The sequence below is a fragment of the Loxodonta africana genome, chromosome 9, assembly GCF_030014295.1.
Source record: "Loxodonta africana isolate mLoxAfr1 chromosome 9, mLoxAfr1.hap2, whole genome shotgun sequence".
Taxonomy (NCBI): Eukaryota; Metazoa; Chordata; class Mammalia; order Proboscidea; family Elephantidae; genus Loxodonta; species Loxodonta africana.
The window spans coordinates 113,790,900-113,815,357 of record NC_087350.1 but is presented as its reverse complement, the minus strand read 5'-3'; the positions used below and the strand labels follow the sequence as shown (position 1 = coordinate 113,815,357).

At 43.8% G+C, this 24,458-nt stretch overlaps 1 protein-coding gene across 1 annotated transcript in view; it reads left to right on the top strand.

Moving 5' to 3' along the window:
- The window catches only part of PGM5 (phosphoglucomutase 5), a 182,730-nt gene that overhangs the window by 107,058 nt on the left and 51,214 nt on the right, over positions 1-24,458 (top strand). The window contains exon 8 of the mRNA XM_064290557.1: positions 20,328-20,463. Coding sequence (XP_064146627.1) covers positions 20,328-20,463 — 136 coding nt within the window. The remainder of the gene's footprint in view (positions 1-20,327; positions 20,464-24,458) is intronic.

The following is a 24,458-nucleotide window of genomic DNA, read 5'->3' as shown; positions in this document are numbered from 1 at the left end:
GTGACCCCAGTTTGGAGACCTGTGGACCTTCTGTGAATCAAATGCTGAGAGGAGAGTTAGAGGTAAAAAATCAGAGAAACCTACTGGAATGTGTGCTTTGATTCACTTATCTCTTTTCCCCATTTCTTTTTTATTTGCCTTAATTTTTTTTTTATTATTCTGGAAATTTTCAAAATTTTATGAGAGGATGTCAAATTGAATCCTCCTATACTCATCAACCAGTTTCAACCATCTTGTTTTATCTCCAACTCATGGTCAATCTTGTTTTATCTCCACCATAACATACCAGGAAGTCCTCCTTCTTGCTTATTTTGAAGCCATTTCCTACAGTTTATCATTTTAGCCATAAATATTTCAGTGTGAATCTTTAAAAGATGAGGGGCCTTTAATCTAAAATACTCCATTGGCTTCACCCCACTGGAGCAAGGGAGAATGAAGAAAACCAAAGATACAAGGGAAAGATTAGTCCAAAGGACTAATGGATCACAACTACCATGGCCTCCATAAGACTTAGCCCAGCATAACTAGATGGTATCCAGCTATCACCACTGACTGCTTTGACAGGGATCACAATAGAGGGTCCCAGACAGAGCTGGAAAAAATGTAGAACAAAATTCTAACTCACAAAAAAAGACCCTAGACTTACTGGCCTGACAGAGACTGGAGAAACCCTGAGAGTATGGCCCCTGGACACCCTTATATCTCAGTAATGAAGTCACTCCTGAGGTTTACCCTTCAGCCAAAGATTAAAAAAAAAAACCTGTTGCTATTGAGTCAATTCTGACTCACAGCAACCCTAAAGGAGAGAGTAGAGCTGTCCCATAGGGTTTCCAAGGAGCGCCTGGTGGATTTGAACTGCTGACCTTTTGATTAGCAGTTGTAGCTCTTAACCACTATGCCACCAGGGTTTCCAGCTAAAAATTAGGCCCATAAAACAAAATGAGACTAAAAGGGCACACCAGCCCAGGGGCAAGGATTAGAAAGCAGGAGGGGACAGGAAAGCTGGTAATAGGGAGCCCAAGGTCAAGAAACGGAGAGTGTTGACATGTCATGGGGTTGGTAACCAATGTCACAAAACAATATTTGTACTAATTGTTTAAAGAGAAGCTAGTTTGTTCTATAAACCTTCATCTAAAGTACGGTAATAAAAATAAGTAAAAAATAAAAAAGATGAGGGGCCTTTAGAAAAAATAATGTAACCACAGTGCTATTATCACATGTAAAGTATTAAAAGTAATTTCTTTCACAATACTTCGAAGATGCTATTCCATTACTTTCTGGCCTGCATAGTTTCTAAGAAGTCTGCTGTAATCCTTATCTTTGTTCCTTTGTGTTTAATCTCCCCTCTCTGGATGGCTTTTTAAGATTTTTTAAAATTTTTGATTCTTAGCTGTTTAATTATAATGTGTCTAGGTATGTGTATTTTTTTTTTTTTTTCAAACCTGCTTGAGAGTCTCTGTGCTTTCTTGGATATGCTGTTTGTTGTTTTTCATTAATTTTAGGAAATTCTCAGCCATATCTTTTCAAATATTTCTCTTTCCTCATTCTCTTTCTCTTTGCCTCTGGGATTCCAGTTACACATGTGTTAGACAATTTGTGATCATAGTTGTCTTTCACTAGGCTCTCTTTCGCTATCTTTTCTTTTTGTGTTTCAGTTTAGATAACCTCTGTTGATATATCTTTAGGTTCACTAATTTTTCCTTAGCTTTGTCTAATCTGCTGATAAGCCTGTTGAAAGTGCTCTTTCTATTTTTTGTTTTTTATTTATAACATTTTCCTTTGACACTTTTTATCGTTTCTATCTCTCTGATGAAATCCCCCATCTGTTTATGTATGCTGCCTATCTTTTCCATTATATCTTCTACATATGAAACATAGTTATTTTAAACTACCTGTCTGATAGTTCTGACATTGATTAATCTCTGACTCTGTTGATTGCTTTATCTTTTGACAATGGGTTATTTTTGTTGTTCTTGAGTCTCATAATTTTTTTCATTGAATTCAGGATAATATGTGTATAAGCATAAAAGAGACTGATGTAAATAGTATTTATGCCCAATAATGGGCATAAATAATCTGTCAGGTCATTAGTACGGGAGGTTAAGTTAATCTAGTCAGACGCTGAGCTGGGTTTGGGTTTTATTGTTTCTGATATAACCTTTAATGTACCACAGGCTTCAGATTCCTCCAGCAGTGGGTTACTGTTACTATGGGTTTTAAGTGGGGATGGGTTGCTGGAGGGCTTTATCAGTGTTCCTGCTTTATCTGTGGAACCCTGGTGACATAGTGGTTAAGAGGTCGGCTGCTAACCAAAAGGTCAGCAGTTCAAATTCACCAGGTGCTTCTTGGAAACCCTATGGGGGCAGTTATACTCTGGTCTATAGGGTTGCTATGAGTTGGAATCAACTCGATGGCAGTGGGTTGGTTTGGGGTTCTACCGATAGCTTTTAGCAGTTCCTACGTGTCTGTAACACAGATTATTCTCTCTCCGGGCTGTTGACCCTGCCCAGTGGCAGCAGACCTCTGCTTAGTATTGGTATAGGATTCCATCCTCCCCTTGGGGGCAGAGAGTTTGTATGTCTACCCCTCCACCAGCCACAATGGATCTTCCTGAGCCCTTGGGTTGTGGGATTTTCAGCCCTCACATCTAGAAGCTTAAGGCTTTTGTTTCCTATGAGAGAAGGGTTTGGGGGCATGGGAGGGGCTTCATGCTTATGTCCCAGCAAGCTGATTATCTCCTGAATGTCCCTACTACCACATCTCCCTGCATGTCCCCAGTCTTCTGAGCACCCAGTGGAAGCCAGTGGAAAAGAACTTCTGAGTATGTCCCCTTATATCTGGGACTACGAGCGATTTTAAATTAAATGATAGTGTACACTGGACTTTAAGAGTTTTTGAAACTGTTATGTGATTTTTTTTTTTTTAATCCATTGGTATGGCAGCTACCTCTTTCTCTAATGCTGTGCCAAAGGCGAGACAAGTCTTGTGTCCTGTCTCTCTGCAGGGGCTTGCTACTCTGCAGAATTTACTTGACTTCATTGCATTATGTCCTCATCTCTCTGAAGAGTCTAAGAAAAGTTACGATTGTATAGATTTTCCTGTTTTTAGGATGCAGTGACATTCTCTTGTAGGTTTCTACATTTAAATAGAAGCGGAACTCCAAAAGTAATTTAGTTTTTTTTTTTTTTCCTACTCCTAAGTCCTGACTCTGCTCTCCCACCCACCCTGATCTTGGGGAGGGCAAAAGGGAGGAAACTTGTACTTACTTATGTGTTTGAAGAGTAAATACTCTTTTGTTTTGAAGCTGCATTATGGAGGAGGTATGGGGTGTGGGACATATAAGGGTCTCAGGGGAATTCAAGTGGGGCAGTGGGGAGGAGGAAACATTGCTCCCTTTCCAGAAAGAAAAGTGTTTCTTCAAGTTTTCAACAAAATATCTAACATTTTTATACCTTTTTTGCTACGGAGAACTTAAAACTTATACAAAAATTGACAGAATGTCATAATGTAACCACCAAGTATTATTCGCTCAGGTTACATAGTCATTAATTCATGCCCAATTCAGTGTTACCTGTAATATATATTCCCATCGCTTTCCCTTTCTCATATATTATTTTAAAAAATTTTTTTTAAATTGTGATTTAGGTGAAAGTTTACAGCTCAAGTTAATTTCTCATTCAAAAATTTATACACACGTTGTTTTGTGACATTGGTTGCAATCCCCATGATGTGACAGCATGCTCCTCCTTTCCACCCTGGCTTCCCTGTGCCCATTCAACTAGTTCCTGTCCCTTCCTGCCATCTTATCCTGCTTTTGGACAGGAGCTGCCCATTTGGTCTTGTATATTTGATTGAACTAAGAAGCAAGATCCTCACATGTATAATTTTTTGTTTTATAACCCTATCTAATCTTTCTGAAGAGTGGGCTTCAGGAATGGTTTCAGTTCTGGGTTAGCAGAGTGTCCGGGGGCCATAGTACGGGGGGTTCCTCCAGTTTCTGTCAGACCATTAAGTCTGGTCTTTTTACATGAATTTGAGTTCTCTTCTACATTTTTCTCCTGCTCTGTCCCAGACTCTCTATTGTGATCTCTGTCACGGCGGTCATTGGTGGTAGCTGGGCACCATCTAGTTCTTCTGGTTTCAGGCTGGTGGAGACTCTGGTTCATTTGGTCTTTTATGCCTTTGGGCCAGTATTTTCCTTGTGTCTTTGGTTTTCTTCATTCTCCTTTGCTCCGAGTGGGATGAAACCAGTAGATGTATCTGAGATGCAAAAGTAATTTCTTTTTTTAATTTTATCTTTATTATTTTTTTTTATTGTGCTTTAGGTGAAAGTTTACAGCTTAAGTTAGTTTCTCATACAAAAATTTATGCATACATTGTAATGTGACCCTAGTTGCTCTCCCTATAATGGGACAACACGCTCCCCCTTTCCACCCCAAATTTCCTGTGTCCATTCAACCAGCTCCTATCCCTTTCTACCTTCTCATCTCACCTCCAGGCAGGAACTGCCCGTTTAGTCTCATGTATCTGCTTGAACTAAGAAATACACTCTTCATAGGTATCGTTTTATGTCTTATAGTCCAGTCTAATCTTTGAAGAGCTGGCTTTGGAATGGTTTCAGTTCTGGGTTAACAGAGTCCGGGGGCCATGTCCTCTGGGGTTCCTCTGGTCTCAGTCAGACGATTAAGTCTGGTTCTTTTTATGAGGATTTGAGTTCTGCACCCCACTTTTCTCCTGCTCTATCAGGAATTTTATGTTGTGTTCCCTCATGGTAGTCATTGGTGGTAGCTAGGTGCCATCCAGTTTCTTCTCATCTCAGGCTGATGGAGTCTCTGGTTTATGTGGCCCTGCAAAAGTAATTTCTTAATATCATCTGATACCTTCTTTAAGGTTTTCACTGGCTAATGCTTTTCAGAAGTAGACTGCCGGGTCCTTCTTCCTAGTCTGTCTTAGTCTGGAAGCTCAGCTGAAGCCTGTCCTCCATGGATGACCCTGCTGGTATCTGAATACCAGTGGCATAGCTTCCAGCATCACAGCAACACACAATCCCCCACAGTATGACAAACTGACAGACACGTGTGTTTTATTGACTATGCAAAGGCATTCGACTGTGTGGACAACTATGGATAACACTGCGAAGAATGGGAATTCCAGACCTCTTAATTGTGCTCATGAGGAACCTTTACATAGATCAAGAGGTAGTTGTTTGGACAGAATAAGGGGATACTGATTGGTTTAAAGTCAGGAAAGGTGTGCGTCAGGGTTGTATTCTTTCACCATACCTATTTAATCTGTATACTGAACAAATAATCTGAGAAGTTGGACTATATGAAGAAGAATGGGGCATCAGGATTGGAGGAAGACTCATTAACAACCTGCGTTATGCAGATGACACAACTTTGCTTGCTGAAAGTGAAGAGGACTTGAAGCACTTACTAATGAAGATCAAAGACCACAACCTTCAGTATGGATTATACCTCAACATAAAGAAAACAAAAATCCTCACAACTGGACCAATGAGCAACATGATGATAAACGGAGAAAAGATTGAAGTTGTCAAGGATTTCATTTTACTTGAATCCACAATCAACAGCCATGGAAGCAGCAGTCAAGAAATCAAAAGACACATTGCATTGGGCAAATCTGCTGCAAAGGACCTCTTCAAAGTGTTGAAGAGCAAAGATGTCACCCTGAGGACTAAGGTGCGCCTGACCCAAGCCATGGTATTTTCAATCACATCATATGCATGTGAAAGCTGGACAATGAATAAGGAAGACCAAAGAAGAATTGATGCCTTTGAATTGTGGTGTTGGCAAAGAATATTGAATATACCATGGACTGCCAAAAGAATGAACAAATCTGTCTTGGAAGAAGTACAACCAGAATGTTCCTTAGAAGCCAGGATGGTGAGACTGCGTCTTACATACTTTGGACGTGTTGTCAGGAGGGCTCAGTCCCTGGAGAAGGACATCATGCTTGGCAGAGTACAAGGTCAGCGGAAAAGAGGAAGACCCTCGACGAGGTGCATTGACACGGTGGCTGCAACAAGGGGCTCAAGCATAGCAACGATTGTGGGGATGGCACAGGACCAGGCAGTGTTTTGTTCTGCTGTGCATAGGGTCGCTATGAGTCGGAACCGACTCGACGGCACCTAACAATAACAACATCTTCTCATTGTTAGGTGCCATCAAGTCCGTTCCAACTCATAGTGACCCCATGTACAACAGAATGGAACTCTACCTGGTCCTGCACCATCCCTAAAGTCATTATTATGCTTGAGCCCATTGTTGCAGCCACTCTGTCAATCCATCTTGTTGAGGGTCTTCCTCTTTTTTGCTGACCCTTTATTTTACTAAGCATGGTGTCCGTCTCATATCTAGCCAATGTTAGTATTTCCCTTATTCTACTCAACGGCAATGGGTTTGGCTTTGCCTTCCTCCACCCAGGCCAGCCCAGCTCAGCCAGGAGCACCTGAGAAGCAGCCAGGTCCACCCAGAAGGAGGGTGCTTGGCTCTTCCTGCCCACAGCCCCCAAAAAATTGCTACTAAAAGGGGGAACTATTTTTTTCCTCATTAACATTATCACTGTGTTCCCTCCACCCAAATTAAACATTGAATTTTCTCAAGCTTCAGAACCGTATTACTTTAGCTAGCTAGGAAGCACAAAAAAAAAGCAAGTATATTTACTTCAAAAAAGAAAAGGGAGAAATAAAGGAAGCACCCAATCATTTCCAAGGGATGTTCTTCCAGTGGAAACCCCAGCATGGAGACCTCAATTTGGGAAAACACACACCTTCCTAAGCAAGTCATTATAGCTGAAACTCAGATCAGGAAGTTCTGAATTCAGCAACCAGGGGAACAGAAATGCCCTTTCACCCATTGCCAACTCCAAGCTGTAACACAGGTTAGAGCTTTTCAACCCCGGCTGCACGTTAGTCACCTAAGGAACTAACAAGGAGCCCTAGTGGTGCAGTGATTAAGCACTCAGCTGCTCACTGAAAGGTTGGCGGTTTGAGTTGACCTATTCCCGTAAAGATTAGATCCTAGAAAACCCTATGGGGCAGTTCTACTCTGTCACATGAGGTTGTTAGGAGTCAGAGCCCACTCAATGGCACCTAACAGCAACAACAATCCTACCTGGAATCCCTGGAAGGGTGGGACCTGAGGATCTGTTTTTGAGATACCTCTCCCCCCATGATTCTGTTGTGTATCTGGAGTAGTAAACATCCTACCAGTTGCTGTCGAGTTAGCTCTGACTCCTGGCAACCCCACGTGTGTCAGAGTAAAACTGTGCTCAGTAGGGTTTTCAATGGCTATTTTTTCTGAAGCAGAAAGCCAGCCCTTTCTTCCAAGGCACCTATGGGTGAACTCGAATCTTCAACCTTATGGTTAGCAGCTGAGTGGGTTAATAGTTTGCACCATCTGCAGCCCTAGTGAAAACCGGTATTTGTGTTTTTCACCAGGAATAGTGGCAAGCATTTGTCTGAGATGTCACACCCAGTTTGGTCAGGGCAGGATGGAGACATAGGAACGTGAAGTTGATGATCCACTTTCAAGATCCTCTCCCGCCATTTATGGACAAGCCACTTGCCTCTCTGACTGTCAGCTCCAGCCTGTAAAAGCCAGCTGACCAGAGTAGCTTCCTATCTGCCATGGGGTTTGGTTTCAGAGTCAAATGAGCTAGTTTAGGGGGTGGGGGTACGTAGAGATATAGCAAGTTTCTATCCCTGAGCTTAGAGTCCCTGAGCGTTACAAATGGTTAATGAGCTAAGCTGCTAACCAACAGGTTGGAGGTTCAGGTCCATCCAGAGGCATTGGAAGACAGGCCTGGTGATCGATAAACTTCTGAAAGGTCACAGCCTTGAAAACCCTATAGAGCACAGTTCTACTCTTGCACACGTGGGGTCACCATGAGTCAGAATCAACTCCTCAGCAGCTGGTTTTGGTTAGCCCTGAGCCTGGGGCGAAGCTTCTAAAATGTATCCAAGGCTTATCCAAGTGGAGGCCTTTCCAGAGTCCCTGGGGCATGGAGCTGTGTGCCAACCAGGAATGCATAGTTCAGTGCCAAGAAAGCGTGAAAATATGGATCTACCTCAGGGTCAAGTATGCCAAGCCTTTGACCAGGGCTAAGTCCAAGAGGAGCAAGATATATCCGAGTGGAAATTTCCATGCCGGCATCTTGGACTCTCAGTGTGCCAGGGTAACAGGGTGGCGATGGATACCGTGTCCAGCTTTTTGCCTGTGGAGAACTTTGGGTCCAGACAACAGGAAACCCATATTTAGGGCTCTGCCGAAGAACCAAGGTCATGGTTGAGACCAAATGATCTTTTATGTTAGGATCAGGTATTCACCCACTGCCTGGGAAGGGCCTGGGACAACTGCTTTACAGAGGGAAGGAGAAGTTTTTATAAATTCTCAGATTTAAATAGAAGAAAACTCTTCAATTAAATGGCATTCTCACTACTTCTCTGAAGTTCCAAATTTAAAGGAATCTGGTTTTGTTCCCATATACAAAGGGGATGTACTAAAATACTAAAAAGATGTGAGAGACCAAACACTTTGAGGTTTTCTTTGGCATTCGTTGAAGACGTCTACTGTCGCTATCATTATCATTGGTTTCTAAAGAAGCCATACCCTCTTGGGGCGTATGATTGTCACAGCCCAGAGCTCGTCCCTTCATAGGTCAGACCAAAGAACTGTTCTGTTTGTGAATGCCTGGAAGAGCCCCATGCTTGACACCATCTTAAGTAATACTATTATTTTCATTACACGTTTTCTGAGTTAATGTCGCTAGGCATGCAAATTTGCCAAATACCATCAGGCAAGCAACAATGTTTTATTGCTTCCAAGAAAATGCTCTATATTGAGTCTTTCACAATAATAATAGCTATTTTTTTTCAGCACTATGTTTTTAATATGGTAGTCTCTTAGTGTTTGCAGGATGGATAGATGGAAGGATAGATGGACAGAAGAAGGAAAGATGGAAAGATGGATGAATGGATGGAAGGATGGACAAAACTATGGAAAGATGGATGGAAGAAAGGAAGGAAGAAGAAAGAAAGGACGGATGGAAAAAGGAAGGAAGAAGGAAAGGAAGAAAAGATTTCCATCTTGTTATTTATTCTTTGCAATACCAAGTTATATATATACACATTTTTATCATTTTTGAGTTGGATGTATTTCTGGAGATCTGGGTATTTTGGGCAACCCAAGATTTGGGAGGATTCAAAAAAACAAAACCCTACAAATACAGACCAGTTAGAAGGGGGTTGGACAGGATGTTCTGAGGTATGATAACATCAGAATTATATGAAATTTTAGAAGAGAGTTTCGATATTTTCAGTTGCCATTTGATCATCCACACAAATTACCTGCTAACAAAGTGCTTCTAACACAAAGCCTGTGTTGATGAAGACGTTTTTAAAGTATTTTTAATTAGCTTAGATGTGATGTTAACTTTTATTTTTCTCCCCCGCCTACCCCCATTTCTGTGGTCGTTGACAGTAACTTGGAGCCGTGTTGAACCATGGGCTAGGTTCAGCTTAAGCCATGGTTTGTATATACTAAATTCTTACTGCCCTTATAGTAGGCACTGTGTTCTCGGTTGTCTGGGGGTTATATTATTGACTTTGCCTTCAGTTGCTTTGTGAAAAAGCATTTTCTTTCCCCCAACAGTTACACAGTTTATATGTCTTCCAGGGGTGGGGCCTGCCTGCCTCTTCATTTGTATTTCCTACATGAACTATGTACATCCCAGCTCAGGACTGGGCTTGTCCTTGCTCTGTTGTATGGATATAGAATAGGTTAGACTCTCTTGTTATACATGTACACTATTGGATATTGTATATTGGTGGCGCCGTGGTTAAGATCTCAGCTACTAACCAGAAGTTTGGTAGTTCAAATCTATCAGCCACTTTTTGGAAACCCTATGGGGAAGTTCTGTTCTGTCCTACAGGGTAGCTATTGGAATCCCCTCGATGGTAACAGGTTTTTTTTTTTTTTTTTTTTCCAAAAAGGTAAAAGGTAAAAGCAGGGAAAACTTGAGTCCACTCCCTGTCTGGAGGATCGTTCACTCTGTGTACGTGAATTTCAGATGCTGGAGGTTCTATTAGGTTTCTTTTCCTTCCTTGTGGTCAGTCTGTAACATTTGGCTGGGCTGCAGATGTGGGTGAGGGGGCGTGATGACAACATTATCAGCGCTGGGAGAGCAGTTTTCCCTGCTAGGCTTTGGAAACAGGCTGTGTACATACGCGTGGTTCAATCCAGGCCGGGCCAGAGCTTAGCGGGCTGTGTGATTAACAGACGTCCCAAGGGCCTCCTTGTCACGTCTGAAAACTGAAACTCCCTCAGGGCCCTCTATAAACGCTCAACTCCTGTACTGGGGGGCAGAGCTCCTACCTGGGATGGGAAGAATATCTCTATCACATAATACCCCTTCCTTGGGGTCTCCATAGTTCCAGTTCCATTGACCCTACTGTTAATCCTCCAAGCTGATGAGAGCTGGCGAGAGGGAGTGTTGTATGACACCTAAGAGTGGAATGAACACAAAGAATGAGACTCCTAGGCCATGCCCACACTCACCAGCACCTTTTGGGTCTGGGGAACCTGGGAGAGCATGGGCTCTTGGCCACAGATTACAGAGTCCCTGGGTTTTTTAGTGGAGTGGTAAAAATGGATAACGTGCTCAGCTGCTAACCAAAAGGTTGGAGGTTCAAGGCCACCCAGAGGTGCCTCAGAAGGAAGGCCTGGTGATCTTCTGTAAAATCAGGCACCGAAAACCTTATGGAGCACAGTTCTACTCTGACACACAGAGTCACCATGAGTCAGGGTGGACTCCACAGAGACTGGTTAAGTGTTCTGCCTGAATCATGAGTCTGTACAGAGTGACCTTCTCCTAACGCAGTGGTTCTCAATCCTGGCTGCCCGTGAGAACCACCCAAAGAGTCTCTTTTAAAAAAAAAAAAAACTGATGCCTGGGCCCCAAATGCTCTGATTTTTTAGTCCACAGTGAAGCCTGAACATTGCTACTTTTAAATTTGTTCCTTAACCTGTTGCCATCAAATCAATTCTGGCTCATAGTGACCCCATGTGACAGAGTAGAACTGCCCCACAGGGTTTTCTAGGATGTAATCTTTACGGGAGCAGATCGCCAGGCCTTTTCTCCCGAGGAGCCACTGGATGGGTTCGAAACCATCGACCTTTTGTGTGAACAGCTAGGCACTTCACCACTGCACCAGCAGGGCTCCTTGTTAGTTCCTTAGGTGGCTCTGAGGTGCAGCCGGGGCCAAGAATCACTAGCCTATGTTACAACTTGGAGTCAGCAACAGGTGAAAAGTATTTCTGTTCCCCTAACTGACAAGTTCAGAACTCCCTGATACGAGTTTCGGCTGTGATGACTTGATCTGTTAATAAGGAGTGTGTTTTCCTGAGTTGAGGTCTCCACAGTGGGATTTCCATGGAATGAACATCCCTTGGAGATGACTGGGTGCTCCCTTTTTTTTCTCCTTTTCTTTTGTAAAGTGAGTATACTTATTGGTGTGCCCTGGTGGCATAGTGGTTAAGAGTTCAGCTGCTGACCAAAAGGTCAGCAGTTCAAATCCACCAGGCACTGCTTAGAAACCCTATGGGGCAGTTCTACTCTGTCCTATAGGGTCGCTATGAGTCAGAATCGACTCGACGGCAATGGGTTTTGTGGTTTTTCCTAGCTAAAGTAGTATGGTTCTAAAGCTTGAGAGAATTCAAAGTTTAATTCAGGTGGAGAGGACACAGTGAGCTGTTGATGAGAAAAAATAGTCCCCCCTTTTGGTAGCGATTTCGTTGGGGTCATGGGCAGAAAGAACCGAGCACCCTCCTTCTAGGTGGGCCTGGCTGCTTCTCAGGTCCTCCTGGCTGAGCTGGGCTGGGCCCAAACCCGTTGCGGTTGTGTAGATTCCGACACCTGGCAACTCCACGTGTTACAGAGTAGAACTGAGCTCTGTTGGGTTTTCTTGACTGTAATCTTTAGGAAAGCAGATCACCAGGCTTTTCTTCCTTGGTGCTGCTGGGTGGGTTCAAACCACCAGCCTTTAAGTTAGTAGAAGGTGAGTGGTCATTACTGGCTTTGGGAATATAGGTACATTTCCCCTGCAAAATCCTGAACTAAGTGGCTGGCTCGGGCTGTACCAGCAGCTAGAACTTTGTAGGAAACAGGCTTCAAAATCTGAGTTAGCAATAATATGTATAAATACTACAGTAGAAACATTTTTTCTGGGCCCTCGTGTTCTGAAGACAGGGCAGATGTGAACATACAAAATAAGGAAGAAGACAGATATTCTGTTTGCTTTTATTCAAAGCCACCATTTAACTGTTCACAGAGTAGAAGTTGGGATTTTGCCTGGGAGGAAAGGGGTGAAACACAGGTGGGATGACCCCTGTCCACACTGAGTCAGCAACAGTAAAAATGGCTAATGAGATGTTGGTGCAAACCTGAAGCTTTGTGCTTGCTAGAAGGACGTGTCTGTGATGGCAGCTGACCCCAATCCCCCACCCCAGTCTCCGCCAAGGCCAACATTTATACCCCTCTTGCCTTATCCACACTTCCTTCAGGCACTAAAGTCTTACAGGGCATCCCTGCTCCTCATGCCAAGCCCTGTGAGTCCCATAGGGGGTTATAGTCAATCTCTGTGCTCTAAAGGAGTCCCTAGGTGGTGCAGACGTTCAATGCACTTGGTTGGTAAGAGAAGGGTTGACGGTTTGAGTCAGGGCTTTGAACTGGTTGGAACCTGTTCAGTCATGGCCGATGAAGTGAAACTGGAATAGACCTGAAGTTTTACAATTAGGGTAATCAGGAATGGGAAAAATTATGGGTCGAACCTCTGGGGTGGGAGACTCGGAAGAGGTGGAGGGAGTCCTTTCAGGAGCCTGATGGCGTGAGATTGGATATTGCCAGAACTGCTGCGGAGAGGCACACACATTCAAGGTGGTGGCGTCAGCTGCCATCTTTGAGAGGGTAGTGCTGTTTCAGACTCTGCACAAAATCCAGTGGGCAAGAGACTTGGTTGCTATGCAATGTGTATGCTGCCCTTGTTTTCTAAGAGGGAAATTAAATTTCTAGCAGGGCTTTGACTCAATATTTGTTCCATTCCGGCTACCATTCAGGTTCACCCAACTTCTAAAACTCGGGGTCTATTCTGGTGTCGCTTTCTTGGCCATGACTGAACTGGGAAGAACTGGTTCAAAGTCCTGATTTGAGCCCACTAAGAGGCACCTTAGAAGAAAGCCTGGTGATCTATTTCCAAAAATCAGCCATTGAAAACCCACCTAATACAGGGAGCACAGTTCTACTCTGACATGCATGGGGGCGCCACGACTCAGAGTGGATTCAGTGGTTTTATTTTTTCTTTAAATTTTCAAAAAAACTAGTACTGAATCTAGGAAATGGGTGATCAATAGATTCAGAGTTCATCACCTGCTCATAGGTGATACTGATCCCTTTAATATCCTACCTGTTGTTGTTAGGTAACATTGAGCCATTTCCGATTCATAGCGACCCTGTGGACAGCAGAACAAAACACTGCCTGTTCCTGTGCTATCCTCATAGTTCTTGTTATGCTTGAGCCCATTGTTGTAGCCACTGTGTCAGCCATCTTGTTGAGGGTCTTCCCCTTTTTTGCTGACCCTCTACTTTACCAAACATGATGTTCTTCTCAAAGTAATGGTCCCTCCTGATAATATGTCCAAGGTATGTGAGACAAAGTCTTGCCATCCTTGTTCTAATGAGCATTCCAGCTGTACTTCTTCCAAGACAGATTTGTTCATTCTTCTAGCAGACCATGGTATATTCAATATTCTTGAATAGCACCATAATTCAAAGGCATTAATTCTTTTTTGGTGTTCCTTATTCATTGTCCAGCTTTCACATGCATATGAGGTGAGTGAAAACACCATGACTTGGATCAGGCACACATTAGTCCTCAAAATGACATCTTTCCTTTTTTAACACTTTAAAGAGGTCTTTTGCAGCAGATTTGTCCAAAGTAATGAGTCATTTGATTTCTAGACCGTTGCTTCCATGGGCGTTGGATCTGAATACAGGTAAAATGAAATCCTTGATTACCTTCAATATTTTCTCCATTTATCATGATGTTTCTTATTGCTCCAGTTGTAAGGATTTTGTTTAGTTTATGTTGAGTATAGTCCATACTGAAGGCTGTGGTCTTTGATCTCCATCAGTAAGTGCTTCAAGTCCTCTTCACTTTCAGTAAGCAGGGCTGTGTCATCTGCATAACACAGGTTGTTAATGAGCCTTCCTCCCATTCTGATGCTCCATTCTCCTTCATACCGTCCAGTTTGTCAGATTATCTGCGCAGTATGTGAACTGAATAAGTATGGTGAAAGATGCGACCCTGACGCACACCTTCCTTGACTTTAAACTGTGCAGTATTTCGTTACTCAGTTCAAACGACTGCCATTTTTCTAAATACAGTTTCCTGATGAGCACAATGAAGTGTTCTGGAATTTCCATTCTTCGAAATGTTATCCATAATCTGTTATGATCCACACAGTCGAATGCCTTTGCATAGTCAATAAACCACAGGTAAACATCCTTCTGGTATTCTCTGCGTTCAGCCAGGATCCATCTGACATCAGCAATGATATCCCTGGTTCCACGTCCTCTTTTGAATCTGGCTTGAATTTCTGGCAGTTCCCTGTCGATATACTGCTGCAACTGCTTTTGAATGATCTTCAGCAGAATTTTACTTGTATGTGATATTAATGATGTTGTTTGATAATTTCCACATTCTGTTGGATCACCACTCTTTGGAATGGGTACAAATACGGATTTCTTCCAGTCAGTTGACCTGGTAGCTGTCTTCCAAATTTCTGGGCATGGACAATTGAGCGCTTCCAGCGCTGCATCTGCTTGTTGAAACATCTCAATTGGTATCCAGTCAATTCCTGGAGCCCTGTTTTTCGCCAGTGCCTTCAGAGCAGCTTGGACTTCTTCCTTCAGTACCATTGGTTCCTGATCATATGCCACCTCCCGAAATGGTTAAACGTCGACCAATTCTTTTTGGCATAATGACTGTGTATTCCTTTCATCTTCTTTTGGTGCTTCCTACCTCGTTTAATATTTGTCCCATAGAATCCCAGCTAGCTTTTGGTAAATGGCATTTGATTTAATGCTTTCAAATGTGAATTTCTACACAACATTAAAAAAATTTTTTTTTCTGAGTATGAAAATAATATGTGTAATTGTGGAACATGTGGCAAAGGAAATGGTGTGAAGAAAAAAGAAGAAAAACACCTGCAACCCTGCCACTTCAGAGATAGCCATTGTTAATGGTTGGGTGTAGATCGTGCTGTTATCGTCCTATTTTTTGACAAAAATACATTAAATATTATTTTTTGGTAAACTGCTTTTCCACCTTTATTAAAATTGAATGTGTACCTTTCCATGTTATTAAAGATTTGTATTCAATACTTTGTCCAACCAACTTTTGCTTGGATTTTCAATAATTATCCTATTGCTCAACAATTATCTATTTTTCCCTCTTTTCTGAGCTACTTCAGCAACTGTCCTTGTGACTGGTGAAAGGTTGAGAAATTGAATAGCCGAATCAAAGGTTAGGCGAATCTTTAAGACCATTGATTATCATTGCGAAGTTATTCTAAAAACTATGCACATTTTCCCTGGTACTTTGCTGGTAGGAGGTGGTCTCCTTCCCCCACCAAAAAAAAAAAAAACCTGTGCCAAATTGACCGACCCCAAATGGTACCCCGTGTTGATGGGCTTTTCTTTGACTGTGATGAGATTGTCCATTTTTTTCAAATGCTTATTGACTATTAATATATTTCTCTTGAAAATTGGTGGATTGTGCCCTTTCATATGGTTTTCTATTGGGGTGTTGTTCCTCTATTGACTTATAAAAACATTTTACATATGTTGCCTATTAAACCAGTTGCTGTCGAGTTGGCCCCAACTCATGACAACCCCATGCGTGTCAGAGTAGAACTGGGCTCCAGAAGGTTTTCAGTTGCTGATTTTTAAGAATTAGATTGCTAGGTCTTTCTTCCTTGGTGCTATTGGGTAGACTTGTCGAACCTCCAACCTTTGGGTTAGTGTCTAAACATGTTAACGGCTGGCACTACTCAGGGACTATAAAGTCTATTAGTCCTGTCATATATAGTCAACATTTCTCCCCCCCGCCCCGTTTTCACTCTGTATAGTGGGGTTTTAGTGAACGATTTAATACCTTTGTATTTCTTTTTTGATTACTAGTCACTGATATGGCATTATCATTCACTTTCTTGAGTTATTAAAAAGAGAGGTGTATCTCCAGTATCACCTCCAAAGCACACTATGGTCATCCAATGGGTACATCTGTGTACTTGCAACATGATCAACATTTCTACCCCAACGTCAAAGAGCTATAAAGGGTACAGTTCATTTTACTTGATCACCCGGCACCTTACAAATCTTGGCAAATGTTTTATCTGTAGGTAAGTCTATCCAAGCCAACTCATAACTTACTATGCCTTTGGCTACAAAAGGTTGAGGTGGATCTTTTTTTCTCAATCCAGCTAAAAGAACTTTATGTCTTTCTATCGTTAAATTATGACATTTTATCTCCCAGACTTAACAGCATCTAGTTTGGTCTCCGGGTAATGTAACCCAGCAAGAGGTCCAACGTGTACAAAGCCCATGCTTTAGAACAAAAAGGTATTTGCTCTAGCCAGTAAATAAAAGTGATTTTTTTTTTTCAGCTATAAAAGGACTAAAGGGTTTGGAATTCTCCCACTGGGCAGGGCTTCCTAGACTTGTTTTTCTGGCACTTGGCCATGGAGCTAATGCAGCGTCTTCCAAATTTCTTCCATTTTTGTAGCGGTGTGAAGGGTTTGCTGGATGAGGCTGGAATCAGTCCATGGCGTGATGATTCAAGCCCAGAGCCCTCTGAACCCCGCTGAACTCCAGCCATAGCTGTAGATCTGAAACTGTCATCCGCAGACCGTTTATCTGTGTAGGAAGAACTCAGGACACGATCCTTTTGCCTTTTAAGTTCCTTAACGGCCCCATCAGGGTTGTATGTTTTCCTACTTGAGGAAAAACATTTAACATTTAATGCTGTAAATGGAACAAGGCGGATAGATGGCTCATCGCTTCAGCCATCAAAGGTGTTTTGGTTAAAGTATTCAGCTACTTTCAAGGTTAAAAACTATTCGCTATTAAAAACTGGTAACCATTTTCAAGGTTTAAACAGCTCAGTGACATTGGGAGGGAACCCTGGTGGCTCAATGGTTAAGTGCTCGGCTGCTAACCAAAAGGTTAGGGGTTTGAACTCAACCCAGCTGCTCTGTGGGAGAAAGACCTGGTAACGTGCTTCTGTAAAGATTACAGCTAAGAAAGCCCTATGGGGCAGTTCTACTCTGTCACTTGGGGTCACAGTGAGTTGCAATCAACTCAACTTCACCTCAAAAGAACAACAATATGACATTGGGTCTTCCTGGCTGATTGTCTATATACGTATTACAGCCCTAAACCCAAGAGGACTATTTCCCATTTTCATTGCACTGTTGCAAGAAGAAACAGCCTGTCCTCTTATCACAGGTGCCTTTCTTAGGACATTGCTGTAGGTAGAGGAAGACCAGTTGCTGTCAAGTCGGTTCCGACTCATGGTGAACCCCATGTAGGTCAGAGTGTAACTGCGCTCCATAGGGTTTTCAATGGTGGATTTTTCGGAAGTAGATCACCAGGCCTTTCTTCCGAGGGGCCTCTGGGTGCACTCAAACCTCCAACCTTTCAGTTAACAGCCAAGCATGCCAACCATTTGTACCCCCCAGGGACTCCATTGCTGGAGTAAGAGAATGAGATTTTACGAATAACTGAGAACAATTTGCCTCAGGTGTGTATTGAGGAATTAACACTATGCTTGGTGTCTTATGTGAATTGTTGTTGTTGTGTGCCTTTGAGTTGATTCCAACTCATAGTGAACCTATGGGACAGAGCAGAATTGCTCCATAGGGTTTCCGAGGAGTGGCTGGTGGATTCGAACTGCTGACCTTTTGGTTAGCAGCCTGAACTCTTAACCACTTTGCCTTCAACAGCAACACCTTCTGACATTCCAGCCACTGCTCTGAATACCTAGGCATACTTAGTTCCTTCATCCTGACAGCAACCCCATGGGGTAGGGGCAGTTACTGTCCCCATGTTACAGATGAGGCTAGCGAGTCACACAGAGGTAAGTGGCTGAGCCAGGCTTTGATGTGAACAGTCTGACTCCAGAGCCTAGCCTCTTCCCTTGACTAGCATCGATAGGACAGACAGCCGGGTTGGAAATAGTGTCCCCGTTCTATAGATGAGAAGATGAGAACCAGTAATTTCTCGCACACTTGGGAAATCTCAGAGTTTGGGTTTGAACCTGAATTCCAAAGCTTCTCTGGCCCCCCGCTAAAAACCAAAAAACTAAACCAGTTGCTGTCCAGTTAAGTCAGTTCGATTCAAACTCATGGTGACCCCGTGTGTGGCAGGGTAGCACTATGCCCCAGAGGGTTTTCAAGAGTGTGACCTTCAGGACGCAGTGCCTCTGGGTAGGTTAGAATTACCAGCCTTTGAGTTACTGGTCATGCGCTTAACCGTTTGTGCCCCCTGCCCTGCCCCTACCTCTTCTCTTACTCCGTGTTTCTTATACTACAACACCTTCTATTGTGTTCAGGGCCATATTCACTTCAGAGAAAGTCTGTATTTGGCCAATGTTGCTGTTGTTTGTGCCATTGAGTCGATTCCAACTCATAGTGTTCCCATGTGTGACAGAGTAGAACTGCCAAAAAAGGTTTTTTAGGCTGTAATCTTTAAGGACAGAGCTCTTGTGGTGAAGTAGTTAAGCGAAGCGCTCGGCTACTAATGGAAATGTCAGCGGTTCAAACCCACCAGCCACTCTGTGGGAGAAAAATGTGGCAGTCTGCTTATGTAAAGATTGCAGCCTTAGAAACGCTATGGGGCAGTTCTACTCTGTCCTACAGGGTTGCTATAAGTCAGAATTGACTCGACAGCGATGGGTTTTGGTTTCTTAATCTGTGCGGGAGCAGATCGATAAGTCTTTTCTCCCTCAGAGCCTCTGAGTGGGTTAGAACTGCTGACCTTTTGGTTAGCAGCCTATCGGTTAACCACTGCGCCACCAGGGCTCCTAATTGACCAATAGATTCTTAAATAGGCTTCAACCCACCCTTTCTTCTGTCCCATACCATATTCTTATGGCACACGAAGCTACCCGTTTAGACAGCACTCTTGATTTGTGCAAATGCCACAATCAGAAATTGGTTCTGACTATACATAGCTCTAAGATTTAGCTTCCCGGCTCATTTCTGCCTCAGGGCCTTTGCTTCTGCTGGCCCTCAGCCTGGAGTGCTTTGTCCTCAGACCTTGCCTTCCTCACCTCCTTGGGGCTGAGCCTGACTACTCCCCGGTAAAGCAGCTGGTATTGCTGTCATGCTCTGTGACATCATCACTCACGTTTATTCCCTTCATAATGTTTGTCCTGAATGGCGGTGCTCATATCTGTCTACTTTTCTGTTGCCGTCTCCACCTACTTGAATTCGAGCTTCATGAGTATAGAGAGATCTTGTTCACTGTTGCATCGCCGGTACCTAGGGCAGTGCTTGGCACAGGCAGGGGCTTACAAACCAGGCTCCTTTCCCAGCCAGTACACCTCGTGAGCAGCCACTACTCTTCTGTTGGTGGGGGCTTGCCTGTTTTCTACGATGCTAAATAGGCTTCAGCGGAGCTTCCAGACTAAGACAGACCGGGAAGAAAGGCCTTGACAATCTACTTCTGAAAATCAGCCGCTGAATACCCGTGGATCACGACAGTCCAATCTGCAACTGATCCATGGGGGTGGTGCAGGACCAGGCAGCATTCCGTTCTATTGTACATGGGATCACCATGAGTTGCGGGCCAACTCAATGGCAGCTAACAACACAAAGAACAACTACCAAATATCTGCTGAATGAATGACGCCAGTGAGCAAATGTGATATCAGCTAGACTCATCGACCCCATTAACCACTTTCAGGATAGAAATCTTTTTGATATTATTTTATTTGAAATTCAATTGCCTGTTATAGGGTTGCTATGAGTCAGAATTGACTTGATGCCAATGAATTTTTTTTTTTTTTTAGTTTTTTGAAATACAGATGTATCATGGGGGCATATATTTAACACAATGGATAAATAGAGCCAACCATTTCAATATAGAACTCAATTTTGAATATGAAACTAACTGGTCTTCTTCATTCATCTGACTTGCCTTCCTCCAGGAACAAACCTTCAGCTCAGTATCTCTTTCTCTCTTAGGCTCTGACCACCTCCGTGAGAAGGACGGCCTCTGGGCTGTCTTGGTCTGGCTCTCCATCCTCGCTGCCCGGAAGCAGAGCGTGGAGGAGATCGTCCGAGATCACTGGGCCAAATTTGGTCGCCACTATCACTGCAGGTGAGGAGAAGGGTAGAGTCTCCATGTAGACCCTGGTGAATGACGCTTAGAGAAGGTTGCTAAACCTTGTGGATTAGACCTTTAAGAGGTGGCAGTGGTGGCTTGGTGGTAGAATTCTTACCTTCCACACAGGAGACCCAGGTTTGATTTCCAGCCAGTGCACCTTATGTGCCAACCACCACCCGTCTGTCAGTGGAGGTTTGCGTGTTGTCGTGATGCTGAGCAGACTTCAGTGGACCTTCTAAACTAAGATGGACTAGGGAGAAAGGTCTGTTGGTCTACTTCCAAAGATCAGCCAGTGAAAACCCTACGGATCACAATGGTCCAAACTGCCTCCGATCACGGGCAAGGTGCAGGACTGGGCGGTGTTTGTTCAACCGTGCATGGGGCACCATGAGTCAGGGGCTGACTTGACAATAACTAACAATAGCAAGAACATTAAGAAGGAGGCGTATTTCAAGGAGATTTGAGGGACACAGAGGCTGAGACGGATAACGCTTGCTAGGCGGTGACAAGAGGGGTGTCCAGGGTTCCCAGCCTCCTCTCCTCTGATGACACCCACTGTGATCCCCTCATCTGTTCTATGAGGTTGGCAGCCATCCTGAGAGGAACTCTGAGCTGCAGAGCCTTGAGAAGTCCTTCAGTAAACATGGTGTCCCTGGGAGCCATGCAGCCAGACCAGAGACTTTCCTGCCTGTTCTCCACCCACAACGGCCAAGAAAGTGGGGCAGAAACAGCTGCAGATAGCAGGCTGGGTGCATTTGTAATCCTTTCCCTGCCTTTTTACCTCCCCATCACTGGCCTGAGCAATCTCCATGATGCCCAGGGTGGTGCTCTCTAAAGACCCACATGGCTCAGGAGCCCTAGATTTTGCTAAAGGTTTTGTCCCCAGAAAGGAGGTACTGAAAATGGAAATATTTCCCTGGAAGGAGTAGGGGGGATGGTCAGCAGGTAAAAGCAAAGGCGTGGGACCCCCATCACTTTTCTGTTGTTGAAGTAGGTATGGGGGGGCCAAGTCTGCTGGATACACGGCAGCCTGCTAGGTGTGCACACCAAGGTGTGCTGGGCATGTGTACCATGGTGTGCTGGGTGTGTGCACCACAGTGTTTTGGGTGTGTGTACAAAGGTGCAATGGGTGTGTGTACCAAGGTGTGGTGGAAATGCATACCAAGGTGTGCTAGGTGTGTGTACCACAGTGTGTTCGGTGTGTATAGCAAGGTGTGTTGGGTGTTTGTCCAAAGGTGCAATGGGTGTGTGTACCAAGGTGTGCTGGGTGTGTGTACCAAAGTGTAATGGGTGTGTGTAAAAAGGTGCAGTGGGTGTGTGTACCCCAATGTGCTGGGTGTGTGTACCCCTGTGTGCTGGATATGTGTACAAAGGTGTGCTGGGTATGTGTACCATGGTGTGCTGGGTGTGTGTACAAAGGTGCAGTGGGTGTGCATACCAAGGTGTGCTGGATGTGTGTACAAAGGTGCAGGGTGTACCAAGGTGTGCTGGGTGTGCATACAAAAGTGTGCTGGGTGTGTGTACAAAGGTGTGCTATGTGTGTATACTGAGGCATGCTACCAAGATGTGCTAGGTATGTGTACCTAGCACCAAGCCTTGGCTTTGGTGATGGGAGTAGCAGGAAAGATGTTAACTGTGGAGAATGTGGGGCGGTGGGTTGGGGGGAACGCGAGGGAATCCTGGGAAGGTCTCAGACTCTGCAAATCGAAAATAGGGAGACTGTGGCTCATTTTGCTTTGCTTGGGATGTTTGGTTGTATTTCAAGAGCTTGGGGGGTGGGGGGTGGTACCAGAGAGGAAACTTTAGACTTCCCCTATAAGGGGCTGTTTCTTGCCATAAGAGGTCATTTACTTAAGTAAGCATCAAGGAAGCCTGTGATGTTGCTCATTAAAATCAGAGAGACAGCCGCAATCCGAGAAGTGTACACAACACTATCATATTTTTGGTTCCTGTTTAGTCCAGAAGTCTGGGGGTGTGGTATCCTGCAAGTCACCTCCAATTTTTCATTGTGTCACAAAATAAAGACTGTCTAGCAGGTGGGAACTTGTTTTACTCATTAGTATTTCCTACAAACAGACAAATACCCAAAACCTCTGATTCTTGTGTGCCTTTTTGGATTATCAAATCCTTCTTTTGCACAAAGCTGTTCCAAACGTTACAACCTGATAAAACCTCACGGCTGCCAACCTCTGGCTTAGGGAGAGCTCTTTTGAGTCAGGGATGTATGTGTTCCTCACAACCTGTGGAATGATTACCTAGGTTTCTGCCAGTGTTTTGAAGAAATAGTGTTATGGTAAGTGTATTTATAATGGAGTTCTTTTTTTTTTTTTAGGCCAAGAGCTTATGTGATAATTTTTTTTTTTTCCCAAAACAAATACCATATTAGAGAATAATATGCAATGGAGATTTAAGTTCTTGTAGGACATGGAATTATGCCTTGGATTTCTGTCCAGAGAGATCATGGAGATAAAGGAGTAGGTAGAATGAACGATTAACTTTTCCTTCATTCCTTGGCACACAGCAAGTGAATGGATGCTTGTGAAATAATGTGATTTCTTTTCTGACAGAAATCTTGATGGGAGGGGATAATAAAACACAGTTAAACTGATTCCGAGACTGAAGTTGTATCTGAGAAAATCTCTCAGTCTGTTTTCCTCCCACAGGTGGACCCCGGGAAGAATTCTCCATTGGAAGTCTTCTTTCCTGGGAAGTGATATAGGGTGGTGGTTAGAGGCGGGAGTTTGGGGTGGTGGTGCTAGGACTTGAGTGTGTATGAAGATGGCCATCGGGGCAGCAGGTCCCATGACCTCACCTATAGGCTGAACATGATTTCATCGCATTTGTGGATTTTCTCAACTCTTGAGCCTCTCCATCTCCTAGTGAACTCCTGTTTTAGGCTGGGTTCTCTAGAGAAGCAAAACCAGTAAAGTGTATAAATATATATATAGAGAGAGAGGGAGAAAGAGAATTATATCAAGGAAATAGGTCACACGATTGTAGAGGCTGGAATGTTCCAAGTCTGTGAATTAGGATAGATGCTTCTCCTGCTTCACATAGCCACAGGGGGTGGTGAACCCAAGGTTGGCAGGTCAGAGAGCAGAGCTCTTGGTCACAGGCTGTGAAGATCAATGAATACCAAAATCAGCAGGCAAGACAGCAAGGCTTCTCCTGATTCACATAGCTGCAGGGTCTAGCGAACCCAAGATTGGCAGATCGGAGAGCAGAACTCTTGCTCGAAGGCTGTGAAGATCTACGAATCCTAAGATCGGCGGATAAGCTGCTAGCTCAAGGCCCAGGAATCAGAGGTCAGACAAACAGGAGGCAGCTGCAGGATCCAGAGCAAGCAAAAGGCAGAGCATCCACTTACATTCAGATGCAGGCCACATGCACAAGGAAACTCCCTTTCAGCTGATTGGCTACTCACAACAGATCCCATCATGGGAGTGATCACATGTAAACACTGAGAATCATGGCCCAGCCAAGTTGACACACAACCTTAACTACAACAACTCCCTTCTCCCATCCTTCTGACCCTTTCTGCTTGGTTGGGAAGTCACCTTCCCAGACTGACTATCTTCCTTTTCATGACTCAATTATTTTCCACTTTGAACTTTTTGTTGATGTACTGTCTTTTCATTAATGCAATGCATGCTGAATCATTGTGACTGAAATTTTGGTAGGTGATATGGATTTTGATACACTGCGCAGGACATGTATGTCCCTCTGGACTCTGTGGGTGGGATTGGTGGTACATCAGGCACACTGCATCTCATCTGATTGCTCTGCATCTCTTGCTGGCACCTGAAAATGAGGTATTCCCGTGAACACAGAATCATTGCAAGAAACACAACTTCTAAATAACACACAGGAACCCAGAAATATACTTACAAGGCTTATCTCACTGTACAACAGCCAAAAGAGACAAAAGTCTTGCACGATCACACATCCAGGATGCACCACCTCATACAATACTGTCATGGATTGAATTG